The sequence below is a fragment of the Pseudorca crassidens genome, chromosome 7 (genome assembly GCF_039906515.1).
Source record: "Pseudorca crassidens isolate mPseCra1 chromosome 7, mPseCra1.hap1, whole genome shotgun sequence".
Classification (NCBI taxonomy): domain Eukaryota; kingdom Metazoa; phylum Chordata; class Mammalia; order Artiodactyla; family Delphinidae; genus Pseudorca; species Pseudorca crassidens.
This window is the reverse complement of record NC_090302.1, coordinates 79,985,618-80,006,416: the sequence shown is the minus strand read 5'-3', so window position 1 is coordinate 80,006,416 and position 20,799 is coordinate 79,985,618. Positions and strand designations below refer to the sequence as shown.

At 40.1% G+C, this 20,799-nt stretch overlaps 1 protein-coding gene across 2 annotated transcripts; it reads left to right on the top strand.

Annotated features, from left to right (window-relative positions):
* The first annotated feature begins 136 nt into the window (after positions 1 to 136).
* Positions 137 to 20,799, top strand: SMU1 (SMU1 DNA replication regulator and spliceosomal factor). Of its 2 annotated transcripts, XM_067744584.1 has the most exons (12): positions 137 to 291; positions 3,360 to 3,570; positions 5,153 to 5,305; positions 6,340 to 6,450; positions 9,507 to 9,635; positions 11,343 to 11,462; positions 12,909 to 13,025; positions 13,656 to 13,783; positions 14,576 to 14,702; positions 17,029 to 17,196; positions 18,829 to 18,981; positions 20,282 to 20,799. In XM_067744584.1, the coding sequence occupies exons 1-12, from the start codon at positions 266 to 268 to the stop codon at positions 20,378 to 20,380; spliced, it is 1,542 nt and encodes a 513-aa protein (XP_067600685.1). In that variant the 5' UTR covers positions 137 to 265; the 3' UTR covers positions 20,381 to 20,799. The 2 variants fall into 2 exon arrangements, with proteins under 2 accessions (XP_067600685.1, XP_067600686.1); XM_067744585.1 differs by lacking the exon at positions 3,360 to 3,570 and having other exon boundaries at positions 154 to 291.

Here is a 20,799-nt window from a genome sequence, read left to right as displayed (position 1 = left end):
AAAGGCAACTTTTCCTCTAGGGAGGAGAACGGAAAATTCTCTGCAGCAGGCGCCCAGGTTCCGACTTTTGACGGCCCCTCGAAGCTCCGCCTCTCAAAACCCCGCTCCTCACGCACTCCACGCCCCTCTTCGGTACAGACCGCCTCCAGAGCGGGCGTCGGACGTCGAGCGGAAGTGACGTACGGGGGCCGCCGGAGGTGTCGCTGGTGCGGTCCGCTACTGGGCCTGAGAGTGGAGTGGCCCCTGCGCCAGGGAAGATAGCGCTATGTCGATCGAAATCGAGTCCTCGGAGTGAGTCCCGTGGTGGTGGATGCTCGCGAGGTTGCGGGGGCCGGCAGGCGAAGGGTGGGGTCGTAGGAGCTGCTCGGGGGAGGCGTTCGAGAGGCTGGGGAGTGGAGGGGCATTTCCTTTCCCTCAAAGAAGCTTCTTGGATCTGGCTACCTCGGAGGCGGGCCCACAAGAAAGTAGCGGACGGGAAGCCCAAAGCCCGGTGGGAGGCGGCGCGGGGTTGGGGGTAAGACATGCCTGGAAGACCTGAGTTCTAGCCCTCGCCGACTCCGGGTATCTGTGACTGAGCAAATTAGCCATCCAATCTGGACTCCGGTCTAATCTGCACAAGGGGGCCGCACTCGCGGCCTTCTTTCTCTTCCCGCCCCCAGTGAGCAGTGTTGTTTGTTTCCTCCCCTGTGCTTACAGGGCCCTCTGCTTTTTTCTGCCCAGCACTTAATCCAGTATTGTCACCGTTTGTCCACCCTACTAGCCTGTGTGGGCGTCTAGGGGCTCCTTTTCATTACAGTCCCAGTTCCTAGCACATCGTCGAGGCTCAATGATTGTCTTTGGAATGAATGACTGATTGTCTTTGGAATGAATGAGCGACTAGCTATTTTATGAAGTTCCACGTGGCGCTGAATTTTGGTTAGTCTGTGAGCTCTGTGTAGCCCAAAGGAGGGACAGAATGTGGAAATTGGGCCAGGAGAATGATAGACTTGGGGGAGAGGGGGGCTAATGAGTGACTGAAGGTCTTTAGTGAACTTTTCCAGGATTCCATCCTCTACCTTGCTCTTGCCAACACTTAATAATTAAATCAGCAGACGTATCATTTGTGTCCTGAGTGTAAGGGAGAGAGGACTTGTCCTCAAGGTCTGCCATAGGAAGAAGGGAGGTTTATTCATTCAACAAATATTGAAGTCTGCTGTGTACTTGTATTAGACCCTGGGAATATAGTAGTGAACGAAGCAAACAAAAATCCGTGCCCTTATAGAAAGTACATTGTTATTGAGGAAGGCAAACAGCAGGCAAAAGCAGTAAGTAAAATAGGCTTAGCAAATGGTGGTAAGTGTTTTGGAGAAAAGTAAAGCAAAGAAGCGTGATGGAGAGTGCTGGCGATGAAGACACCTAAGTCAGGGCAGGAGTTGGAAAGGATTCCATGCTTTGAGCCTGAATCAAAGTGGGAGCTAACCATTCTCCCAGCTGCATGTTTTCATTATCAATAATTGCTGCTTTTTACTAAGTATTTTCCATGCTAGTCACACTATAAGCAGTGTAGTCAACTCTTTGACCAACCCCTACAGAGTAGTTATTTTTCTTAACAGATGAGGAAACAGGCAAAGAGATGTTAACTGACTTGTCCATAGTCACAGTAAGTGACAGAACTCTGACTCAAATCCCAGCCTATCTCCAAAGCTTTTAGCTCTTTATGTATTACACTGTGTTTGAAGGACGTGAATTTGATTTTGGCTATGTCAAATATGAGTTCTTTCCAAGCGTGAAGTGTGGTGTTTCATTTGGGGAGTGTAAATGGAAGCGTGCTATGGAAGACAGTGTGATACTGGAACAGCAGGTATCTCTTAAAGGGGCCATGAGAGAAAAGACTACTGTGAGTAGCAGTAATCAGTTCCCTTCTGCAGGAAGGGAGCCCTTTTTAAGAAGAGGGTGTTTGCTTTCCTGTCCAGGGTGTATGTTCACCTGCCACGCTGCCAGTTTGAATCTTCATTTTTCCACTTATCTCTGTTACCTGGTCAAATTCTCATCTGTAAAATGGATGTAAGAGTAATGCCATCCTCATAGGGTTGTTTTGAGGAGTAAATGAATCCAAAATGCTTAGAACAGTACCTGATATATAGTGAACACATAGAAAACATTGGTTATTATTTTTTATTATTTCTCTCCTGGGAAAGAGAATTGACTAAATTCCAGTCTGAAATCCCTTCCAACCAGGACAGTGTGACCCCTGATACTAGTGCTCTCCAGTAGAAATATCTTGTGTGCCACATATTTACTTTTAAGGCAAGAGAAGAACAGTGTAGTATAGCCTGTAAAGTGAACTTTTACTGTCTATATGAACAACATTCTTCACTAGACTCCTTAACACTAAGCCGAAGATCAAGAAGCTTTAATTATATCGGGCTTCCCTGGTGGCGCAGTGGTTGAGAGTCCACCTGCCGGTGCAGGGGACACGGGTTCGTGCCCCGGTCCAGGAGGATCCCACATGCCGCGGAGCGGCTGGGCCCCTGAGCCATGGCCGCTGAGCCTGCGCGTCTGGAGCCTGTGCTCCGCAACGGGAGAGGCCACAACAGTGAGAGGCCCGCGTACCTCAAAAAAAACAAAACAACAACAACAAAAAAAGAAGCTTTAATTATATATATTTAACTCGAAATGACGTGTCACATGCTGAAAACCGTTGCTTGTTCTCTGAGTATTTGGAGATTGTCTGGGTCCTCTTTTCCTTGGGAAACTGAATCCACATGTTTTTATTTCACTTGTCTTGAACATTTGGTAATAAAGGCAGTGGGTAGGTGTTATTTTTGCAAGTGAGGACACATAGCTTTGTTTTGCTTTTACATACAGTATAGCTCTACTTATTTGTGTTCAACAAATCCCTTTTAAGAAGGTCTCAATTCATATTTTTTGTTGTCATTTGAAAAATGGACCAAATCATCCAATCATTTATTTTGTGTCAGTGACTAGACTTGGTTTAAAGTATTTTACTATAGTGTGCAACAGTGTAATCGTATGAATTAATAAGAAACTTGGCATAATAAAAGATCTCTGACCTTGGAAGTAAGAGAGTCTTCTTGGTACTAACTTGCTTTCTAGCTGACTGTGAGACATTGGGCAAATTATTTCCCTTCGCTGAACCCCATTTCTCCTATTTCTGAGTTGGAAGTAGGACTGGATGATATCTTGTAGCTTAGGTTCTGTGATTTTTTTGGAAAGTTTTACTCACACGATAAAGAAACGGAAAGTAGGTAGTGAAAGGAGGATGGTTGTGTAGAAAAATAAACTGGGGTGGGATTTATTTTGTGAACTCTTTGGTGAGTGAGGATCCATGAGCTGAATGACTTGCTTTCTTTTTTCAGCGTGATCCGTCTTATCATGCAGTACCTAAAGGAGAACAGTTTACATCGGGCATTAGCCACCTTGCAGGAAGAGACTACTGTGTCTCTGAATACTGTGGACAGCATTGAGAGTTTTGTGGCTGACATTAATAGTGGCCATTGGGACACTGTTTTACAGGCTATACAGTCTCTGAAATTGCCAGACAAAACCCTCATTGACCTCTATGAACAGGTAAGAGTGGGGGTGATGCTGATCCCTGTATGTTGGTTTATTGTGGGCCCCCTGACTGGAAAGCATCCATGAACATTTCTTCAAGCATTATGGGGCTTTAACAGCCCTAAAATTTACACTGTCAAAGCTTGAGTGCTACTCTATTTTTTTTTTTTTTTTTTTTTTTTTTGCGGTACTCGGGCCTCTCACTGTTGTGGCCTCTCCCGTTGCGGAGCACAGGCTCCGGATGCGCAGGCTCAGCGGCCATGGCTCATGGGCCCAGCCGCTCCGCGGCATGTGGGATCTTCCCGGACTGGGGCACGAACCCATGTCCCCTGCATCAGCAGGTGGACTCTCAACCACTGCGCCACCAGGGAAGCCCAACTACTCTGTATTTTTATTTCTCTTCTTGGAAAAGCCAAGATTTTCCCAAATTGAAATTCTTTCTTAAGTGACCATTGAATGATCTATTCTAACACCAACTGTTCTGACACCAAATAGTGTGCTGCAATTTAGTTCTGACACTAACCACCCAGAGTTAGTGCAGACCCCACTAGTTAAGGGCTCGGTCCTCTACAAGACTGTCTTTACTTCACACGCCAGCCACACTTTGGGGTTTTGGGCCATCTATACTTCTGACCAACTGGCTACAAATTTGAGGGTCCCCATGACCCCCTCAGAGTTGATAATTCACTAGAATGACACAGACCTCAGGAAAGTGACATACTGATGATTGCAGTTTTATTATCAAGGGGAAAGATCAGTACCAGCTGAATGAAGAGACATATAGGGTGAAGTTTGGGAGGGTACTGAACCAGAATTTCCAGTGCCTTCCCCCCAGGGAGTTAGGGTTTGTCTCTTACCTGGCACATTAAAGTATTCACCAACCAGGAAGCTCCATTGAGATTTTTCATTCAAATTCTAGTTCCTTGACCCTCTGCAGGGTTGGGCTGGCTCAGAGCATCAATCCTCTAATCATATGGTTGGTCCTTTTGATAGCCAGCTCTTGTCCTGAGCCATCTCCTTAGCACTAACTCAGGTGTGATGCAGAGGGCTTATGAATAACAAAGATATTTCTATCACTGGGGAAATGCCAAGGTTTTTAGAAGATGTGTGCCAGGAAACCAGGACATAGATCGTAAAATTACTTATTATATAACAGAACAGAGTGGATTTTCTGGAAATAAGAATGTCATGTGGTTTGAAGTAAAAATAGGGAAATGGGTTTGTTTCTTTACAGTCCACGTGAGTTTAGTTAATTCCCTAAAGAAAATTTTGGTAATTGGAGAAAGGTTTCTCTGGAGCCTATAGAGATATTTCCATCTTTAGTTTTCTCTAGCATCTACATTCTGAGTAAGAGACCTAAGAGGAGAGGAGATTGGTAGAGGAGAGGAGATTGGTAGATAAAAATGAAGGACTGAAGTTATTACTTTATAATTACTGTAGTTGTCTGCCTGAAATTGCTTGTGAAAAGGAGAAGGGGCATTTCCTGATTTGTGATTTGGAGATCATTTTGATAGGCCATTTCTATGTCAGAAATAGTACTGAAAAAGAAAAATTAATAAGCGAATGCATTGACAGCCATTTTCTTTCAATTATACAGGTTGTTTTGGAATTAATAGAGCTCCGTGAATTGGGTGCTGCCAGATCTCTTCTGAGACAGACTGATCCCATGATTATGTTAAAACAAACACAGCCAGAACGGTATATTCATCTGGAAAACCTCTTGGCCAGGTCTTATTTCGATCCTCGAGAGGTATGACGGTGGTAATGAAAAGAAACTGTTGTTAACTTTGAGCAATAATGTGATCTTTTTAAAACATTTTATTGGATACTTTTCGTATTTTTGATTTAATTTTTGAAAATGATACTTTTTTGTTTATTTACATTGGTTGAAATTTGCATATGTTAAAGAGAATAACCTAATTTAGTATTTGAGGACCTTCCCTCCCCCACACACCTCATCATATAGGATTGTGTGTTGATTAGTAAAAAAGTAGACAGTTTATTTTGGTATCATTTCCACATTAGCCCACGTACTTAACTGGCCCAGAAGTGCTGCTCTACTGCTGGTATGTTCACTGTGCATTTGTGTCCCTTTGGAAGTGCAGAGTCTTAACCACTGGACCACCAGGGAAGTCCTGGTTCTTTTAGTTCTTAAAAGCTTGTGTTTTTGCTTCTCAGCTGATTATGCTTACTGGAGCATGATGATTGTTATTCTTTTATTCTTCCAAAACCATATATATATAGTTTCATTCTTTTTCACCCAGCCTTTTACTAGAAGCTTGTCTAAATAGGAGGAAGAAGAATTTAATAGGCACTGGATAATGGGAAGTTGTTAGAGTAAACTCACAGAAACCGTGAGGATAAAGGAAGGAGTTTGGATTGCCAGGACAGGATTTAAGTTAGAGGTGGTGAAGAACTTCTGGGCTGGGAGTCATTTGACTGAACAAAATTATTAAAGAATATAAAAGAATCCTTGGCTCTGCAGATTTTTCAAAAATTGGAAAAACAACTCTGGCTTTGACATAGTTTACTTAGGCTCTTTTCAGAAATAATGGTGTGGATTGGCTGACCTCAGTTCTCTCTCAGCTCATACTTTTGAAATGCAAGTGGGTAGAATTGAGAAGTTGTTTTTAAAAACTAAATGGTTTGATTAATCTTCTGTTTAACTTTTTATGTTTTCCTTTTTGAATGTTTCTGCTTGATTACTGTTACTTTTTTAAAAATAAGCACATTTATGTCTTTTGCCATTTCTTGGAAATGATGCTACTGCCGCTCCTTTTTCAGGCATACCCCGATGGAAGTAGCAAAGAGAAGAGAAGAGCAGCGATTGCCCAGGCCTTAGCTGGGGAAGTCAGCGTGGTGCCTCCATCTCGTCTCATGGCATTGCTGGGTCAGGTAATTACAGTCTGTGGAACTGAAATGACTCTGAACTCCTGGTAGTGTTTCCTGTACCATATAAAGTCTATGTATGAGCTAAAGAAATCAGACATCCTAAGAACTGGGAAATACCTGTAGAGCTGCTTGTACCAACAGCTGTGCCATGCCACATTCATCTTTCCTGGGAGTGGCAGTATAGATTAGTGGTTAAGGGCATACACTCTAGAGACAGAATTAGGGTGACAATAGAATTTATCATCCAATCTTGAGGGCATTGTTGATCATCGTGCTAGAACACTGTCTGAAACAAATTGGAACAAATGTTTACCATAGTTAGAATCTGAGCTCTCTCACTTACCAGCTATGCGGTGTTGGGCATATTACCTAACTTTTTTGATCCCAGTTACTCATCTTGGTGTTGTAGTAAGGATTAAATGAGATAAAATGTACTTAAAACAATTATATTTTGCCTGGCACCTTGTAAACACACAGTAACTGGTAGCTGCTGGCGGTGTTTCTTTTTTCTTTTCTTTTCTTTTTTTTTTTTTTTTTTTAGTAGTAGTATTACTAGCATTGTCGTTCCAATTTTAATGCGACCTAGAGTACAGACTCCTTTCTGACCTCATCTTCCCCATGCTCTTGGTTGCTCTCAACCATGATAACCACTCGTCTTCATGAAACTCCACTCTTGGTTTTTCTAACCCTTTTCTTCTTGGCTTCCCTTTTCATCTCTCAAGTTGTTCCTTTCTTGGTTGTTAAAGGAAGGAGATAGGGGTGATGTAGAGAGGGGTTTTCGTTTTTGTTTTTTCCTTTTAAAGTTGGGAGTGATTTGAAGTTGCTGTAGACTAAGGGTAAAGAGCCTGTAGAGAATACCTGTTGATTGGAGACAGGTCAAGTTCTCCAGTCATTAAAGTAAAATATGAAAAATAAGCAACATATGAATTTTGGAAAGAAATAAACAAAATTAATAGTATTTATAAACATTAAATATTTAAACTATAATCATAGAATTAATTTAAAAGTTTGGTAAAGTTGTGAGATACAAAATATACAAAAGTTGATTACATTTCTACATATCAGCACTGGCCAGTTCGAATATTCAGTGAAAAAAAGAGCTTTTGTTTATAGCAACAGCATACAATGTAAGAATTCTAGCATTAACTTTTGTGGGTAATACATGATTTATTTCCACTTTTTAAAAAAGCAAAAGCCTTTCAAAGCTTTCAAGAGAAATGAAAGAAGATTTGAGTAGATGGTGAAACATTGATTTTCCTGGATAAGACTGATGTTGATGCCAGTTCTTCTTAGATTTAAGGCAGTTTATAATAAAGATCACAATAGGATTAGAACTGTTTCACAGAAGAATTCTAGTGTTCACTTGAAAAAATAAACTTGGAAGTATATTCATCAAAGAAATTTTGGAAAGGAAGAATGTTGAAAGCACAGTAGCCCTAGAAGTAGTGAAGCTTATAACAGGTTTATAGTTTGAATCATTTTGGTACTTGGCATCCAGTGCAACAGCAGTGCAAGAAATTGATCCTGTTATTTATAAGAATTCAATAGATGTTAATGGGAATGTCACAGAACCTAGGAACAGGGAGGAATTATTAAGTGTATGGTGTTGGGGCACCTACTTTAGAATGGGGGAGAAATGTCAGATTAGAGCCTTCTCTCATATTTTATAAGCATAATTTCAGATAGAGTGAAAGTTATGTATCTTAAGAATATAGAAAAACTTAGGTGGTGATATAATGTATCAAACCTCTTGATAGAGAAGGATTTCCTGTGAGTAGGGAGTAAACACCAAGGTAAAGGTCAACAAATTTCATTACTTGAGAGTTTAACTTAAGATAAAAAGAAAGCTTTAAAGCTATAATAAAAAAAATGGGTAGATTGGGAAAAAAATTCTTTTTGGCGAACATAAACAACAAATACAATGTCTTGATCACATTAAAAGCTCACAAATTGATAAGAAAAATAGTAAGACCACAATAGATGAGTGAGCAAAGAACATGAATAAACAGCTAACAGAAGAAATATATGTAGTTAATAAACATGCAGAAAAGCTCAAACTCTAATCAGAGAATTGACTAAAGTAGGGCGTAACTTTCCACTCATTAGAGTTTTTAAATGACATCCAAAATTATTGTTTTCTTGCTATAGTAAAGGGAAAAAGGAATCAACATTGATCATGTCCCTGTGTTATAGACTTTACATATATTATTTTATTTTATCCTTTCATCAGCTCTAGGAATTAGGCTTTTCCCCTGAATTTAGTTGGTGAAATTGGGAGTCAGAATAGCATAGTTGACAAACTAGGACCATTTGTCTTCAAAGTCCATGGTTTTTCTACTCCCCATAATGCAGTCGTGAATGCTATTGAAGTTGTGTCTTTTGGGGAAAACACTTTGGCAGTGTATATAAAGAGCCTTAACCATTTGTGTTCTTTTCTTGATTCAGTAAGTCCTCTTCTAGGAACCTATTGCAAGTGGGGAATATGCTCATAATGGAAAAAGCCTTATGTCCAAAGGTGTTCACTGCAGCATTATTTAGATGAGTGCAAAAATTAGAAGCAGTATAAATGTCCATTAATATATTAAATAAACTGTGAAACATCTACTACATAGGATATATTGTACAGCCATTGAAATGTTAGTCATGTCATAGCATGATCTAATGATAGGTGAAAACAATATAAAATTTTACATATGGTATAATTACAGCTATATAAATTAAATATATATGTCAGGGGAAAAATACTACAAGGTAACATATGAAATGCTAACAGTAGCTGTGTTTGGATGTTGGAACTATGGGAGATTTCTGTTTTTCAAATTTTATTTATAATAAGAGACACCTATAAGAAAATAGGTGTAAAAACATGGCCCTGTTGGCTCTCAGAGTCCCCTTCTACCCTGAGATCAGCCTGTGTTCCTAGGACACAGAATAGCCGAGCTTATGTTGTGTTTGGATGGCCAAAGATGGTTGGGTCTGGATGGCTCACAGTTTCAGGCTTTGTCTGAACAATCAGGACCAGATCTTAAAAGCACCCAAGTGGATTTCTTTTCTCATAGGCACTGAAGTGGCAGCAGCACCAGGGATTGCTTCCTCCTGGTATGACCATAGATTTGTTCCGAGGCAAAGCAGCTGTCAAAGATGTGGAAGAAGAAAAGTTTCCTACGCAGCTGAGCAGGCATATTAAGGTAGGATCCTTGGACACTCAGCCAGTCGGTAATCATTTGTTGGGGACTCAGTGTATGCTTGCTTAGCCAGGCCCTGTGCCAGGAGCTTGGGTTGGGGAGCAGAACTCATTCTCCAGCTCTGACAACGTTCATGGTTGCTGCCGGTGATCACTGAGGTCTCCCTGCAGCCAGGCAGTGGCACACCTCAACTGTATTACCGAGTGGACATACATTGGACATCTGGCCCATCATCTGCCCTTGGACTTCCTCCAAGGAATCCTGCATTTGGAAGACTGCTTAGCTCTTTGGTTAAGCCTGGGACTAAGAACCATGAAATTTGTCCTGTTCAACATTTGTGTTTTTGCTTGCTACATGTTAGGCAAAGTACCAGGCATGGATTGTAAAGTGGGCTTGAGTGGTGTTTGAGGAAAATAATTTTATCACCTTGATGGCTGGTTCTTGGTGTTTTTTGTTTTGTTTTTTGACTTTTCTAAGAAAAAGCATAATGAAATAATTGTTGCAGTCCTCAGAATTACAACCATATTTGCTACTTTAGCATCTCCTTTTTTTTTTTTTTTGCGGTATGCAGGCCTCTCACTGTTGTGGCCTCTCCCGTTGCGGAGCACAGGCTCCGGACGCGCAGGCTAAGTGGCCATGTCTCACGGGCCCAGCCGCGCCGCAGCATGTGAGATCTTCCTGGACCGGGGCATGAACCCGTGTCCCCTGCATTGGCAGGCAGACTCTCAACCACTGCGCCACCAGGGAAGCCCTAGCATCTCCTTTTTATTAGTTTCTTTCTGGGTTTGTGCTCTGATTGAATTTATAGATTTAAAAATAATTCATATTCCTCAAATCTTTGACTTTGGCTTAGTGTTTTGAATTTGTCTTTTCTGGATTATATGTTTTGATTTGCATGTAAAGGTATTTTGGGGCAGCACTTTTATTTACCCTGGTTAAAACCTTGCGACAAATAGAAATCCATTATAATTATCCTGCTGGACTAAGATTTTCTGTTATAAACACTTCCTTTTTTGGCATTTAAAATGAAACTCATAATAGAGCTTTTCTCTGTTCCCATCTGTCTAACGTTCTGTAGTTTTTATCTGTTAATGGAAGCATCTTTGCTGGTAAATGCTCAGGATACATTTCCCAGGCAAACAATCTGTCAGCTCTAATCAGTTCTCCTAGAGTTAGTCAGCCATACATTATCACTTGATTAAATGAAGGTCATGAAAAGAAGCAGTGATAGAAAATTTGTTTAAAAAATAGTGGAGGAAAATAGCCATTTATTTTGAAAAAAGAATTTTTTCCCCCAGATGAAAAAAAAATAGGAACATATGCCATATTTAGTTGAGTGTGAAAGTCATGCCAACAGTGGCTGATTCTGGTAAAACTTTATTGCTTGAGTTAACAGGATTATTTGTTCTAAGTCCCTTGCTAAAATAGTTTTTTTGCTTCTCTTTGGAAATACCAACTTCATTTAAAAAAAAGAAACAACAAAAACAAGAACAAAAACTAGTTTCAGTGGAGAGCCTAGACGCTAAACTGTTTGGAGAAAATATATCTAGCATCTCTTGGTGTCTGGGTACAGAAACACCCCTCCCAAACTCCATGATACAGGCTAGCTATGGCTTTATGCTAGGACAGAGCTCTCAAAAGTTTAAAATGGGAATTGTTTTAAGGCCACTACATAAAAATGCATCTGTTTCATTGTTTCATTTGAAACAGTTTGGTCAGAAATCACATGTGGAGTGTGCTCGATTTTCTCCAGATGGTCAGTATCTGGTTACTGGGTCTGTTGATGGATTCATTGAAGTATGGAATTTTACGACTGGAAAAATCAGGAAGGTAAAGTATTTTAAATACATTAATTTTTCTAGTGGGAGAATTATCTGTTACTGTTTTTAAATTATCTGTTAGTTTTGCAATTTAAATTTACTTTTTGAATGGGTAATATGTAAATCTGATAAAACATTTTATAAAATAGAACTGTTATTCAGTAAAGAGTCTTGTTCCCCACCTTGTCCCTCAGCCAGTCAGTTCCCTTCCTTCCTTGGTCCACTCAGGGTTACCAGTTTCTTATGTAACTTTTCTGGAATATTCTATGTGTATATGTAAGCAGTTGCTTATTGTTTCCACTCTAACCTTATTGTAGGACTAATTGTGTTTCATTCTGAATGAAGTGGAATATCTTTTTATATGTGAAAAGCCACCAGTATTTCCTATTCTGTGAAGTCTTTTCATGTCCTTTGCCCATTTCTCTTTTGGATTGCTTCTGATTCAATATTTGTGTATATTGCAAAATGATCACCACAGTAAGTCTAGTTAACATCCATCATCACACATAGTTAGAAGCTTTTTTTTTTTCTTGTGATGAGAACTTTTAAGATCTACTCTTTTAGCAACTTTCAAATATACATACAGTATTACTAACTGTAGTCACCATGCTGTACATTACATCCCCATGGCACTTATTTTACAGCTGGAAGTTTGTACCTTTGGACTTCCTTCATTATGTTTCTTTTTATGTTTAATTTTTGATCCATCTGGCATTTGTTTAGGGTGCTAAAATTGGTGTAGACCCAACTTAACTTTTTCCCAAATAGCTACTTGTTGACTAACCCCTGATTTAAAATGTAATCTTGATCATAGAGTACTAAATTCCACTCCATGCTTAGTGGATTTATGAGTGACTTTCACTTTCTACATTGTATATTTCTTTATAATTTACCTTTTTTTTTTAACCATGAAGCAGTCTCTTTCTATACTTTAGAAAAAATATATTTCAGCAGAAACTAGCCCACCATTGTAAAGCAATTATACTCCAATAAAGATGTAAAAAAAATATATATATATATGTAGTTCAATATGAACAGTAATAGATGATAAAAGAAAAATAACAAATAAATGGATTAATCAATACATGGTTTTAGGAAAGGTAGCTGACAGTATGGACAAAACATTAATTTCTCATGTCATACCCTAAAAACAAATAAATTCAGATTTATTAAAGATGTACAATATGTACTGTAGGGAAATTTTGCTTAGAAAGGATCATAAGCAAAAGATGTAGGCTAATATGTTTGCATTTTTTATAATAGTTACTTGAATTGTGTAAAAATGTTATTCCCAGTATTATCAGTTGTTCATCAGAATAGTGTGCATGACACTATTTGCTTTGCAGATTTAGAGTTGGCATAGTCCAATTATCCTGCTTTTAGTGAGTTTGCAGAGACCTGGGGTAACTGGTGTTTTTGTGTTATTTTGATAACTGCTTATCATTGTTTCCTTTAGGATCTTAAGTACCAGGCCCAGGATAACTTTATGATGATGGATGATGCTGTCCTCTGCATGTGCTTCAGCAGAGATACAGAAATGTTAGCAACTGGTGCCCAAGATGGAAAAATCAAGGTATGAATTAGTGGCATGAACTCTTGTATGTAGACATTTTGAGAGTTCTGTAATGAGTTAGTGTCCTACATAGGTTTTTTGCTTAATAACAGCTACTCTTTATGGAGCATCAGCTTTATGCCAGTGACTTTAGTTTTTCTTGTTTAATCCTAATAATAACTCTGCCTAGGGAGGTCCAATAATTTAAGGTCACACAGTTGGTAAGTGACAGATCTGGGACTTCAGTCCAGATCTGCTTGTGCCCTTTCTGCTGTGCCACTGTGGCTCACCTTATGGTGTGTTGTGCTTAGGGGATGGGGTGGTCTGCAGGTGATTAGCAGTTGATTAGCTGTGGCTTGTATTTAATTGCTGTTAAAATCCCCTGGGCTAGATAAAATACAGAAATGGTCTCTGCTAAGGGAACTTAGAGTCTGAATTTTTGTTTTAATAATTTAAAAGGAAAGAGGTTTAAGTTTCAAAGGATTCAAGTTATCATTGTACTGTGTGAACCAGACATATCATATTCAGCTATTAGCATGCATTTTTAATGCTGTTTTTAGCATATTAGTGAGCACTGCATCTTGCTTGGCTCTGCAGAGTAGAGTGGGACAGTATTTACAGGTTTTCACTATTCTTTTTTTTTTAATAAAGGTATGGAAGATTCAGAGTGGACAGTGTTTAAGGAGATTTGAAAGAGCACACAGTAAAGGTGTCACCTGTCTAAGCTTTTCTAAGGATAGCAGTCAGATCCTTAGTGCCTCATTTGACCAGACAATTAGGTAAGTAAGAATCCCCAGGGGCTTCCCTGGTGGCTCAGTGGTTGAGAGTCCGCCTGCCGATGCAGGGGACACGGGTTCGTGCCCTGGTCCAGGAAGATCCCATATGCCACAGAGCGCCTGGGCCCGTGAGCCATGGCCTCTGAGCCTGCGTGTCCGGAGCCTGTGCTTGAGGCCACAACAGTGAGAGGCCCGAGTACTGCAAAAAAAAAAAAAAAAAAAAAAAGAATCCCCAAACTGCCCTCACTTGGGTTTAATATGGTGAAGCCTTACAGGGAGGTACTAGTGATTCCTTATGTTTTCACCAGGATGCTTTTATATGGAGAGTGAGGGTATGTGAGACCTTATTTCCCCAAAGTACAGCTGACACAGTGCTATTGTGTTGTCCATTTGGGTCTTTACCTAGAAGAGAGATTAGAAAGGGATTATAGCAGTACTTCATATTTCTCAAAGTGTGGTCTATGGACCCACCTGCCTCAGAGTCACCTTAGAGGACATGTGACAAATACAGATTCCTGGGACCCGGCAGAGACCTAGAAATTCGTTGCTGAACAGAAGCTTGTGGTATTATTGGCATATTTTCTTCCAGTCTCTGTGCAAAGCTTTTGTTGTGGTTTTGTTTGATTGTTTGACATAATGAAAATAATACTGCATACATAATTGCATAGCCCTCATTCTTCATTTAATATTTTAACATGAGCTTCTATAATTCATCTAAAATCCTTTCAACAGTTGGTCCCAACCATAATATACAGAATATTAATTGTTCTTTTCATTTGCTTTTATTTGTGATAGAATTCATGGTTTAAAATCTGGAAAAACCCTGAAGGAATTTCGTGGCCATTCCTCCTTCGTTAATGAAGCAACATTTACACAGGATGGGCATTATATTATTAGTGCATCCTCTGATGGCACTGTGAAGGTTAAGTATTTGCTACTGGTTTGTTTTGGGGTGTCTGTTCCACTTTTGCCCTTTGAGGAGTTTTCAGTGGTGATAATGGTGATAATTGTGGTGGTTAAACCTCTTTACTAAGTATTTTAGCCATAATTGAGGTGAGTCTGTGACAGTAGTAATATTCTGTGGTAATTCTTATTGGCCTAGGGACCTCAAATCTCAAACCTACAGACACTATCATGTGTAGGAAAAGAGGAAAGGTGTGGAGTTCTAAACTTAAGTCCACCCCCATTTACAGTGGTGAAATTCTATCTTGCCATAGGTACGGTCCACCGCAACAAGTTCACGAAGAGCTCAGTGGCTAAATAAATAGGCCAGCCTCATCCCACCCCGAGCCTCCACATTGGGGCCTTTCTAATAGCATTTAAAGAGGAGCAGGAGGGGCATAGAGTAGAACCAAGTCCTCTCAGATACTTATTTATTGCCTTCAGCTCTCATCTGAAAGTAGTGGCTCTTCGGTACCTTAAGAGATTTAGTTATTTCAACAGAGGGCCTCATTTCCTATAAAAGATGGGAAATCCAAATAGAAAATCGCTAGAGATCTTTGAGACACTCCATTTACATTCTAGATCTGCTTTTAAATTGCCTTATGTAAGTGAGTGTTACGTGGCAGAAGACCTAAACATTCTAACACAAATCCCTAACAGTCAGACCACCTTCTGCAGTGGCTTCTTCTGGCTTGGGAATTGAACCAGAAACCTGAAGGTAGGAGATATACTCTTCCTCAGGATAGGTGGCGAAATACACAGAGCTCTTAGTGCTTTAGTCATGCGGTTTGCCCTCTTTGTGCTATGTATCAATATATGGGCCTCACAACTTGTAAAAATACCATTGGGAGGTGGCTTGTGTAGGTCTTTTTGTTTTGTGGTCTTTTCGTTTAGTTCTGCAATAAGTGGGGTAAAGCATCTCACTGACCTTTTGGACAGAAAACTCTAGAAGTCTTAGAACTCTTGATCCCTGAAATGTTCATTTCTTTTCTAGGCTGCTGGGCTTTGGAGAGGAGATTGGGGTAGATGATACAGTATTTATTAAGAAAATAAATACTGGGACAACTAGTGGGGCAACTATTTCCTCCTCTCTATAGGTATTCATTCAACATCTGTTTTGTGCTGGGTTCCTTTGAAGGCACAGAAGAAACACAACATAGTCCATGCCTTTAAAGTTTTTATACCTCATGAAGTGAGTGCTGTCCAGACGATGCCAGGCAATAGTTGGTCCATCCCTTCTCTAAGCACATTTCAGATTTTAATAACTGTGATGTCTGATTTAACCACTTCAGTTCATAGTAGCTCAGAAGGGCCAGGTGAAAAGCATTAGGGTGGAGAACTATTAGCAGAAGAAATGTTGGACTGGGAGAGGTCACACAAGTGGCCAAGAGTAGCTTCCGCTTCATGGATCCTCATGTGTGTCTGTTAACATTGTGACTTCTGCAGTGGTTCTCAGTACAAGCTGAGAATCACTTGCGGAGCTTTTAAAAAATGCACAGGGACTTCCCTGGTGGTGCAGTGGTTAAGAATCCACCTGACGATGCAGGAGACATGGGTTCGATCCTTGGTCCGGGAAGATCCCACATCCTCGCTCTAGAGTCCACGAGCCACAACTACTGAACTCTCACACCACAACTACTGAAGCCCGTGTGCACTAGGGTCCGCCTGCCGCAGCTACTGAAGCCTGCATGCCTAGAGCCCGTGCTCTGCAACAAGAGAAGCCACTGCAATAAGCCACTGCAATCACACCGCGATGAAGAGCAGCCCCTGCTCACAACTAGAGAAAGCCCGCGCACAGCAACGAAGACCCAACGCAGCCACATAATTAATTAATTAAAAACAAAAAAAGATTAAAAAAATTGCACAAACCTACATCCCACTCCAGACCTACCAAGTCTGAATCTCAGGGTCCTGAGCATGTAAATCTAAAAAACCCTCATTTCATTTTGGTGTCCAGAGAAGGGTAGCTTTCTGGTTGTTTATGACAGTAGCAGTGTTGACACATAGCTGATATTAAAGATAGGTAGCTTGTCAGCCAAGGAAAATTTTGTAGGAAAAGATCATAAGTTTTAAAAGGGTTTTATTATTTCACTTTCTGATTTTTATTTTGTTTATACCAGTTAATCAGCAAATGGGGAGCTCTTATGTATATGGCAGTGCTAGGTATTTGGACTGTAAGAAGCTTTTTTTTCTGAGTCAATTTTTTTCTTTTTTAGTAATATAATTTTCAACTGCAAAACATTAGAAATTGTTAACCTTCCTCCTCCGTCCCCCAAATGTTTATGCCTTATATTTTTGTGTTGTAGATCTGGAACATGAAGACCACAGAATGTTCAAATACCTTTAAATCCTTGGGCAGCACTGCAGGGACAGACATCACTGTCAACAGTGTGATACTGCTTCCTAAAAACCCAGAGCACTTTGTGGTTTGCAACAGATCAAACACAGTGGTCATCATGAACATGCAGGGACAGGTGAGTGCTCAGAAAGTGCCTTTGCTCAAGCCCTGTGGGCTGTTCCCAAATCAGCGTGTCTTGGTCCTGGCACTTTCAGTAACCAAATATGGGTTCACCACTTGGAAAACCATATACACTATATTTGTTTTTCAGACACATATTTAATATTTTAAATTCTATGTCTACAAAACATCTTTTTGGCACCTCAGTAGTTAATCTACTTTCCCCAGGATGTTTGTATACTGTTCTCTTTTGCATCCTTTGGATAAATGAGACCCTGATCTGTCTTTAAGCCTCCTGCAGAACCTCACTGAAGATTTTGATATAACAATCCCTGTGTGAGTGAGGGAGATACAGTGTATGGATTACCAGCTTGGGACATCTGCTAGCTACTATGTGATCTAAGGTGGAACTCGAATAGGAGAAGGGCAACAGTGTCTTTATGATGTGTATTTATAATCAGAACACCTGCTGGTTCCCAAGGAACCTCACTTTTATAGCACCAGGGACATTAGGAGTATCAAGGTTGAGGTCTCAAGCCCTGGGAATGTGTTGTGATGCTACTGAAATGTTGGGCTGGGCACTTGGGGATCCTGCTGAGCATGGAGAAGACGCAGGGGCTGGTGTATGGAACTCTCTCTCCATTGCTTGAGTCCCTATAAATGATAAATTGGTAGTGACAAACCTATGGTTGAGATGGCTGGTCTGCAGTACCTGTTGGGACACTGCATAATAGCCATAGTTGCCCACTTCCTAGTTTTCTGCTTGGCTTTTTAAAAACTTAAAAAAAGTTCTTGTACACCCTTGACCTGCATCCCCCAATGATAACATCTTACATAAACATTGTACAGTTGTCAAAACCAGGAAATTGACATCGGTACAACACTGTTAGCTCACATACAAACCTTATTTAGATTTTACGTCTTTACATGCTTTCATTTTGAGGTGGGACATGAATAGTTCTGTGAAATTTCATCTCGTGTTGATTTATGTAACCACCACGATTAAGATACAGAACTGTTTCATCACTCCCAAAGAAACTCCCTTGTGCTACACTTTTATAGTTAAACCCTTCCCCCACAGCTCTAGCCCCTGGCAGCCACTAATCTGTTTTCCATTATTACAGTTTTTCATTTTGAGAATAGTAATTAAATGGAATCATACAATATGTAGCCTTTTAACCTTTTGAGATTGGTTTCTCTCCATTGATTTATGGTGATCTTAATGGTATGTAAAATAGAGAAAGCAGGGTCTTGGAGACAGTTCCATCATGAATGGAGAGGGCATCTCATTCTGTTAGAAAGAGGAAACTGGGGAGCATGGGTCCACAGAGCACTGAGAACCAGTAGTATGTTGATTTAGGAAACTGTGTATGCTAACGAATTTGCTTCTGGGTAAAATGGCTCAGTAGACTAAAGAGTAGGATTGGTGACTTGGGACAAGTGAATTGTAAATGTCTGTCTGCCACTGACTTAGGATAGCTTATCCTTTGAATATTTCAGGACATGGTGAATGGAACTGGTAACCTAATTATAAATGACAGTAAACCAAAGTACAAAATAACATAAAGATGTCAGTTTAAACTGCTGCAGTAGAACTGTTGCTAATCCAGGTGTTTTATTTTTACCTTGGGCTGTGTTAATGATCTAGATTGTCAGAAGCTTCAGCTCTGGTAAGAGAGAAGGTGGTGACTTTGTTTGCTGTGCCCTCTCTCCCCGTGGTGAATGGATCTACTGTGTAGGGGAGGACTTTGTGCTCTACTGTTTCAGCACAGTCACTGGCAAACTGGAGAGAACTTTGACAGTAAGTATTACTGACTTACGGCCATCTACAGAAATTGTTAATGCTTATGTCTCTCTGAACTCTGAAGTAAACCTTTTCCAGACTGCTATCTGTGTGAACCTTGGTATAAAAAAATGTAAAAATGTTATCACTAAATAAAAAAAAGGCCCATAAGTAATTGTATGGAATTAACTCCTGTATCAGGAAAAGTCATCCTTTATAGTGAGCCTTCAGCTTCACGTGGATAGGATGGGTGTACATAAAGCAGAGAAGGAGGAAGGGAACACGCCTGTCTAGCCAGCTAGATTGGTTAGACCTTATCCAGGGCGATTGGAGAGTGGCAGATATAGCTAGTCCTCTCCGTGTCCTTTCAAAGGCAAGTTACTTGTATATTATCCTATCAGATTATGTTTTTTAAGCAGCTTTGTGTTGTAAGAGGGCTCAATCAGTAACAAGGAATAATTAATGCTAGCTGCTGTAACAAACAATCTTTAAATGTCAGTGGTCTAACACAGTGAAAGTTTCTTACTATGTCACAGTGTGATATAAATTGCATCGTCCTCCTGTCTTTTAGCTGTGCCATTTGGAATATGTGGCCCCTGAGATCTTAGAAGGAGAAAAGATAGTTGAAGGGGTATACTGGATGTTTTAAAGACCCACATCTGGAAGTGGTTTGTTTATATTACTTTGTCATTCTTTTTTGATTAGAATTAGTCACATGCCGCCCACAGCCCAAATGCAGAGGGGTGGTTGGGCAGGGAAAATGAAGTCGTCTGCAGTCGAGGAAAAAGAAATGGTCTGGTGAATGTATAAAAAATTATACACATAGCTCTGTTAGAGAATAACCTCATCTCAAACTGTTCTTGAGTGAACTGTTGGCACGTCTGCCTTGTGAAGCCTCCAGTATAGATCCAAGATGTGAACAAAACAAGATGAGGTGGAAGGTGTCCTCTAGTTGAGGAAAATACTAGTAAGTTCACTGAGCTGAAGGAATTGTTTGGTCTCAGCCACTGTCTTGGCTTAATATTTATAAAATGGTGATGATGACTAGGACCCACTGTAGTGCAGGAGTGGTTTGGCTCAAAGTGTTATTTATACATTATGAAGAAAAGTACAGAAAATGTCATCAGCCATGTGATAGCCTCGTTTGAGTTTTTGGTTTGTGTGTTTGGTTAGCACTCTCTGAGGCTGCCTTGGGCTTGATTCCTTTGGTGAGAAGTAGGAGCTTCACTTTTCTTCCCTCCCACTCAGCTCTGGAAGCTTCTTCAGAGTGATTTGTTGGAGACCTGTATACCCTAATCCTGTGCTTTACCTATTCCAGGTTCATGAGAAGGATGTGATTGGTATCGCACATCACCCTCATCAGAACCTGATTGCTACTTACAGTGAAGATGGACTCCTAAAACTCTGGAAACCCTAATTCAACTTTTCTTTTTAAACTAGCTTGAGAGCATGTACTTAAAATGAAGACATATTCATGTGTTGCTTTTTTTTTTTTAGGCCAGCTTTTCTAAGTAAATTGTCTGAATTAGGCACAAGAATAATTTTGTGAAAATTCATGTTTAAGTAGCAGTTACTCTTTTTTATATATTTTCAAGGTATTCGCTTATCCGTTTCTAACTGGGGCAGTCACTCAATGTTTTCAATAGTCTTTTACCTGGAGAGTGAAATACTGATATTTCTAGGGAAAAACTGTACTCCTTTGATTATGTGAAATGCTGATTAAAACGGGCCTCCTGCAGTAAAACTTGTAAATAAGGAACTATCCCAAATTCAGTAGCTGTTTACTGTCCCATCTTTTTTTTTAAAAGATGTTAATAAACTTTACACCTTTCTGGA

What these genes read in the sequence shown, in the direction of transcription:
- SMU1 (XM_067744584.1), top strand. Translation starts at nt 266, where the DNA reads ATGTCGATCGAAATCGAGTCCTCGGA. An exon ending in AGCTGAGCAGGCATATTAAG is followed by an intron (nt 9,636 to 11,342) that starts GTAGGATCCTTG and finishes CATTTGAAACAG; the next exon opens with TTTGGTCAGAAATCACATGT. An exon ending in CCTCTGATGGCACTGTGAAG is followed by an intron (nt 14,703 to 17,028) that starts GTTAAGTATTTG and finishes TTTGTGTTGTAG; the next exon opens with ATCTGGAACATGAAGACCAC.